Consider the following 7,500-nt stretch of genomic DNA (forward strand, 5'->3'; position numbering starts at 1 on the left):
AACACTTTTTTTGGTCACTGCATAATTCCATTTGTATTATTTCATAGTTTTGATTTCTTTACTATTATTCTGAAATGTGGAAAATAGTAAAAATAAAGAAAAATGCTCATGTCCAAAGTTAGTAGGTCAGTAGTGTACATGACCACAAAATGATCCATCAGGTTAGTATATCTCATGGAGAGAGCTGGTGGCTCAGATATGTTGTCCTCACAGAGCAGACAGGTGTCAGGTGTTGTGTCTCTACCTGTATACTGGGGGGCCGCCGCTCCATCCTGGTCGCAGTCGATGGCGGCCGTCTCCTCGTAAACCTCGTTGGTCTCCTGGCCCTTCTGCCCCTCCGCGCCTCCCGGGACGCCTGGCTCCAGCAGCACCCGGTTCTGCCGGCCCTCGGGGCCCGCCGTGTCGTAAACGCTGGCGTTCGGGGCCAGCAGACCCCCCACCTCCACAGACGCCGCCCCGGCCGAGCTGTCGGCGCCGGTGTAGACGGGCGGAGGCGGGACGGGAGACAGGGACTCTCGCAGGACGGTGTATTCGTAGGTGATGTACGGGATGCGACCGTTCTGGTTCCAAACCTGAGCGGGATGAAGGATTGACAGCAGAGAGCAGAGTGAGAGGCAGAGCTGCAGTCAAGATCAGGTTAGTTGATACGAGTCAAGACCAAAACCAAGAGAGTCGACACCTAGTCAGGACCAAGACAAGAACATCACAGTGATTAACTAATTGGCTGCTTGTCTATGAATGTGTTTTGATTTTTGTTAGAAGTGACACAACAAGTGATACATGTGATACAACACCCCCACACCATACATTACACTCATTCCTGCAATGCATTCACTACTGATGTTACAGACTTACACACTTCTCATTTTGGATAATTTAACTATTTAGTTTACAATAAATCATTTGTTGTATTACTTTGAAACATGTGTGGTCTCCCTTTTTGTCAAGTCCATTGAGCCTGGACTCAACAGTCCAACTTTGGGATAAATAGAATCATGAAAGGGGGGGGAGGGGCTTCAGTGACATCACCAATCGGCAGGAAACTCTTTCCCAGGTCCAACAAGCCATCAGTCATGTCAATGTGATTTTGGAATCAATAGAAATATCAAAACACAGATAATCAGGAAATAATCATTATCATTCAACGACACCCACCTGACAGGAAACTCTGTCAGTGCTCTCTATGCTTTCAACGTCCCAGGCAGGAATCAAACCCACGACCTTACAATTACCTAGAGAATGTTCTAGCTAACTGAGCCACCAAGACAACCAGACGTTCTTCACTCTTGAAAAAAGGAATAATTAAACATGGAGGGAAAAGAACAACAAAACCCTATCAAAATACTCACTGGAATGATTACATTAAAGTAATTCAACTAAAGTGAAACTGTACATATGGCATCCTGCATAGGCCAATATGGCTATGAATATGTGTTATGTCTTTTTGGAATACATTTTTTACAGTTTACTCCTTAATGTAATTCATGTAAGAAGGCTGAAGTCTATAGGCTGTGCAGTCACTAATGAGGATGTTCAGAAATCGGCCTGATCAATGATCTGTTGTTCTTGACTGTGTGCAACATTGATCAATGTCATCAAACTAAAAGATTGATTTTGGTGTTGGGTGATACTTCTTTGGTGGAAAAATGCTATCTTTTAAAGTGACCATGTCAAATAGCATAAAGAAAAGGTTTTGTGCTTGCTGGGTTCAAGAGTTGAAAACATTTGCTGATCCTGGGATTTGAACCTAAAACCCCTGCTGTCAGGCCCGCTGCCCTACCAAGTGAGCTAAAGCACCAATGTGATCACTTACAAAACTTATAGGTGTTCAATCTCTGTATCCTGCAACTCCACATTCACAATGTCATCTTTGGAAATTTTTAGAACCGTCAGACTAAGAGACTGACTCTACTGATCAACCGACAGAGTGACTTAAACTAGCTGCAGGTCGCAGCTAATAAATTGTTTACTTTCACTCTGATACTTGGTGTTACTCAGACAGCAGCTGTCTGTATCCTGAGACAGTGTAGAGGTTAACAGCCTCGCCTCTAGAGCCACGTGGCCTGGAGGCGTGGGATCGAATCCCACCAGAGGCACTACAGCAAGGTGAGTCCTGAGACAAGGTAAGGTAAGGTGAGTTCTCAGATAAGGTGAGTGATTCAAGAAAACAAAAAACAATGACTCAAAACAAAATGCCTGATACCTCTGGTTCCAAATATGAGTGGTGAAACTGACCAGCGAAACACTGAGAATGTCAAAATACAAAACAAGACACCACACTAAACACCTACAAAAATATGACACCCAGTCATACCAACTAAAACCCCAAAGGGGAAAAAATGGCCAAACAAAAACACCTGACATCCACAATGACATGAAAAGCAACAATACCAAAATGACATCCTACCGGTATCTGATGTTTCAAAATTAAAAGGGGTGCAACAATAACATAAACATACTTTCCATTTAGCTGACACTCTTTCAAGAGCAACAATTGCTACAGTACAATGACATTAAACTGCTTGGCTGCAATGGTGTTCAACAGTACATGAAGCAAATACTGCTGTATCCCAAGTGTAATCATATATGATGCTAGGTAAAGAATAACCAGGGAAAAACTCATGTGCAAGTAGAAGAGAGGGACGTGATTTAGAGGAGAGAGAGGGACATGAAGTTGTTTAAGGTCAGCTTCAGACCCAGACCCAGACCTTCAGACCCAGACTCAACTCTCTCAGTACATGGTGAGCAGCTTGGCCCACTAAGCCTCCAGGATACTCTCATCCATATGGTTAAAAAAAAAAGACCCAGATATGGTCCTGGAGAGGGATCAGATGATGAAAGTCCAGAGCGAGCAGAGACAAACCAGCAGAGCAGCAGTGACTGTCTGGGACTCTCTCTCCGCTCCAGCTCCCTGTGGAGAAATCTATCAACCGTGGCCCGTGACGCGGCCGCTGGACGCAATATATGGCCGCTGTCAGAACGCAAGGCCTGCACTCAATCAGACACACAGAGAGCGTCCCCACTACATCTACATTACATTTACATTTCAGGCTCATAGCAGGCGCTCTTAAAAAGGCAATGAGACACAGAGAAACTGTTTCAGTCGTCTCTGATGGGCTGCAGGATCCAAGAAGTTTATATTTATTTATTTATTCATTTATTTTAATTTAATTTATTTGTAAGGGATCATGTACAATGTCAAACATAAATATTACCACTTGATGTATTGTACCAGATTTAGATTAGAGCTCATTTTCCTTGGCAGGTTACAATTGAAAAAAGAAAACAGTATATACAATCCGCACAAATACAAACACACAACACTAACACATAATAGACACTAGACACTGAAGTGTACAAAATTAAGTAAGTTACAGTCTGCAAATCAGTTGTTGCATGTTTGTTTAGCTTTGAGCCAGATTTTTAATTCGGCTCTAAAACTGCAGCTCTTAATATCAGGCGGAAGTGAGCTCCTTTGTTTGGTGTCCTGAACAGAGAAAGCAGCCACAGAATCGTTGCTGTAATCACACAGGAGCATCTCGTTGCCAGGAAATATTTGAATAGGTTTCTGACTGTGGCTCACTTTGTTTCTTGTTGCTGGAAGCGTTGCCCGTCTCCATTGCCCAAAAAACTGCCTCGTGTGTCACCAGTCTAATCCAAAGTGATCTATACTGAGTACAACAGCTGTAAAGCTCAAATTCATGGAGCGCTCACTTTACAGGCAGCCAGCAAGCAGTGCCAAGGTCAAAACAACAAATCATCCTTCTTTTTTTTTTTAGAATTTTATAGCACCTCAGTTGCACAATACAATGTAATGAGGAATTAGTCTGTAGAAAAGAGTTTCTCACCCCCAGAACTCACTTTCCCATGATCCTCTACTCCCTCCCACTTGAACCTTTACCTGCCTCTTCACCTCACTGCCCCAGCTGTGTATGATTAGGACTGATCTACTCAGTTTCTCCCTTTTTCTAAAGAACTGTGTTCAGACTACTGTCATCCAACTTACCAGCGTCCGCGCTGCCTTAAAGACAAATAACCACAAACATACTTACAACATACAACTTAAAACATACAACTGTGGATGCATCGATCTGGACTGTGGGAGATTTATTATACAACCTAACCGTTGTATCATGGTGGTGATAGTCTCCTGAACATAGAACCAACCCACGCATACATGTATGAATTTTACTAGAGGGGTCAGAGGTCAGAGGTCAGGGGTCAGGGGGCAGCGGCACTGGAGCAGGTAGGGGTTCACAGTGTTCAAAGACACTTCAACAGAAATTGAACATGTGACGCTCCAGTTACTGTACAGGCTTCTTTACCAGCAGGCAACCTGACTGCATCATCAATAAAGCAAGTAGCCTGATGATAAGAAGCAACAGAACTAAGACACCTTTGATGGAGGGGAAGAGGGAAAGTAAGAGGAATGGATGGATGGAGGAGAGGCGTACCAGAATATTGATGGCCTGGTCGATGGGGCCTTTGGCCACGATGTACTCGATCCCGGTCTCGTACACGTCCATGGGCCGGCGGTACTTGAAGATGGTGCCGGCGGCGTGGAAGTTCTGGGGACTGTCCACCTTGTAGGCCCCGTTGAAGAAGAAGTTTCCCGCCTGATCGGTTACAGCTGGGGAACAAGACAAGAGCAAAAATGATACAAGGCACAAACCACACACAGAAAACTGTCAGAGAAGTCAGAGAGTCAGAGAAGCAGTCTAACGATAATCCTAACCCAGTCTTTGAGCCGTCACACACGTCTCAATCTCCATTTTAGCAGAACTAGGTAATAAAAACAGTCATGTTTGGCACTTGTGTTGGTGAGACAGTGGGGTTTCAAGATCACAACCAAATCCAACTGAAGGATCTTCTAACATGTGACCCCCAGAGATGGTGTAGTGGTTGGCGGGGGAAAGTAGCATGTGTACAGCAAGGTACTGATACTGTACCACAGCCATAGCAGGACCAGTAAGTGTACTGCATGATACTTGTGCATAGATGAGGGAAAGATGATGAGTGTTGGACCAGGACCATGTACAGTGGATGAAGGTCTAGTCAAGCCAACAGGACGGACATCCTGCTCTCTGCTGCAGTCTGGAAGCTGTGATCCACTGAGCGCCGTGCGCCATAACTGGCTTATTCATGTTCGATCAGGGAATAAGTCCTGCGTATTCTCCATCAAAATGAATTCCTTTCCGTTAATTAACTGTCTTCCCATGAAGAGTTACAACGTGTGAAAGAGGGAAGAGAGTAACCATGCGACCGCTGTGTTTTGCGTGTGTGTGTGTGTGTGTGTGTGTGTGAGGAGAGGAAGTACCCACCTAGAACATCGGCGGACTTCTTCCTCTCGATGATCTGGATGTCCCATGATCCTTCAGGGATTTGAGTGATAAAGGAGTAACCTTGACAACAGGAAACAGGAAGCATTACCTCTCTGGCCTGGTTACATGGTTTCGTTGCCACAAAGATGGTTCTTACCATTCTTAATGACTTTAATTAATTCCTTTTGTGTTTCATCCCACAAAAAGATTGGGTATATTTAAGTTGTTGAAGCTGCTCTTTGGTTCAAGGTTGTAACATAATTAGAAGAGAACAAAGTCCCAGGTACTCTAATGAAAAATGTTACAAACTGTTGTATGCTTTGGATTATATTACTGTTTGTGTTTATAGGAACCAGACGGGGAATAAAGGCTTTTAAAAACGTTCATGAGAGGAGTGTGTTGGGCTCCTGATATACACACTAAACAACTGCATGACTTCAGTTTAAAGGTGCTGCGAATTCAATTAAATGTGCATCTTGGAGCCATTTCATATTTGTTAAAAATGCAGTGTACGATGCTGCAGTGTACCTGCAGTAGGTAAACAGAGGCAGGAGATGATTTAAGGAAGGCACCGTGATGCAGGAGCGGCCGGTAATCACACTCAGGAGCACTTTTTTGGATCCTGGTCTAGAACGCCAAGAAGAGAAAGTCCTCTACCTCAACCACTATCACTTTTGTTACAGCTGATTTATTTGTCAAGTTATTTGATTTTTGCTCTTTCTGCATGCATCAAAGCCATATTTTTTTAATTGGAGAAAGGCTAAGTTATTACATAGCCCATGCACGCACACACACACTCATACACCCATTTAACCCTTTCAACGTCAGTTTGATTACTCTGGATTACCACCCAAGATCTTCATACAAGTGCAACAAAACCATTCGAAAGATACTGTATGTCTCTGCACCAATGTCACCAAGTCAAATTCCTGTACAAATTCCTTTATTGTACTTGGTAAATAAAGTGATTCTGATACTTATTTAGAGCAGTTACAGTGTGATACCCTATGGTGCCAAGAGGGGGAAATTAGTCTTTTTGCCTGCCTTCTCCACAGGGTCAGAGGTCACAGTCAGCCACAGAGCTGCTACAGATTCAGTGTGTTGCTCAAAGACACTTCCACAGCACAGACACTTGGGGCGATCAGGGAATTGAACCCGGGACCCTCCAGTGACAGGACGAGCTCTCAGACCATCAGGCCTTCCCGCCATGTGAACCCGGTTCCTCACCCAGAGTCGTGGCCCCGCGGCGGAAGTTCCCGGTGACTCTGCTGCAGCTGCTGCCGTCTCCCTGACAAACGCCACACTTATCCAGCGTGTTGGAGGAGAAGAGCACTCCGTCGCATCCGATTGGCTGAGCAGCAAACCAGGAAGTGGAAGTAGAGAGGATGTATAAGCAAAGAGCAATTCTAATGAATTCTAAGAAAACAAATTGATAACTGATAATGATAATATGGTAATGATGCAGAAACTAGCAAATTTGTTTTACATCATGAGATGGATTTGGGAGGAGTGCATTCAGCTCTGTTGCTCCATCCTTTTGGAAGTTACTCCGAAAAACATTTGATGTTTAGGTGTCACATTCCATTAATAATCATAGTCGATAATGAGAAATTTTGAATTTGCAGTGAACTGTTCATTTAAAGAGAGAATGTGCATGGGGAAGTAAAAGAGGAACAAAGAAGTAAATAAGCAGCTGGACTCACCTCACACTTACCGTCCACACACACCCCGCGGTAGCTGCTGTACTTGCAGGACGTCCCGTCACGTGCCGTCACCATCAGCTGCCTCTGACCGTCGGCTGTGGTGCAGTGGAGGTCACAGGGGTTACTGGAGATGTGGACGTAGTCATCTGGAGACAGAACAGACAGGTCAAGGTTTACTAACATTTGAAATAAGACATTACTACTACTACTGCTACTACAACTACTATTACTCCTGCTGCTACTGCTACTGGTACTACTACTACTACTACTACTACAACTACTACAACTGCTACTGGTACTACTACTACTACTGCTACTCCTACTGCCTCTACTACTACTACCATTACTACTATTAGTGCTACTGCTACAATTTCTACTACTACTGCTACTATTTCTGGTGCTACTACTACTACCAATGCTTATACTGCTACTACTACCACAAATACTACTACTACTACTGCTACTGCTCCCCACTA

General features: G+C 44.1%; 1 protein-coding gene across 1 annotated transcript in view; it reads right to left on the reverse strand.

The window, feature by feature from the left end:
- LOC139915005 (ADAMTS-like protein 2) overlaps positions 1 to 7,500 on the reverse strand; it is a 26,956-nt gene that overhangs the window by 14,115 nt on the left and 5,341 nt on the right. The window contains exons 5-9 of the mRNA XM_071903477.2: positions 7,025 to 7,170; positions 6,549 to 6,672; positions 5,322 to 5,402; positions 4,455 to 4,630; positions 245 to 572 (exon numbers count right to left, since the gene is read on the reverse strand). Coding sequence (XP_071759578.2) covers positions 245 to 572; positions 4,455 to 4,630; positions 5,322 to 5,402; positions 6,549 to 6,672; positions 7,025 to 7,170 — 855 coding nt within the window. The remainder of the gene's footprint in view (positions 1 to 244; positions 573 to 4,454; positions 4,631 to 5,321; positions 5,403 to 6,548; positions 6,673 to 7,024; positions 7,171 to 7,500) is intronic.

Source organism: Centroberyx gerrardi, chromosome 8 (assembly GCF_048128805.1).
Source record: "Centroberyx gerrardi isolate f3 chromosome 8, fCenGer3.hap1.cur.20231027, whole genome shotgun sequence".
In the NCBI taxonomy this organism is placed as follows: domain Eukaryota; kingdom Metazoa; phylum Chordata; class Actinopteri; order Beryciformes; family Berycidae; genus Centroberyx; species Centroberyx gerrardi.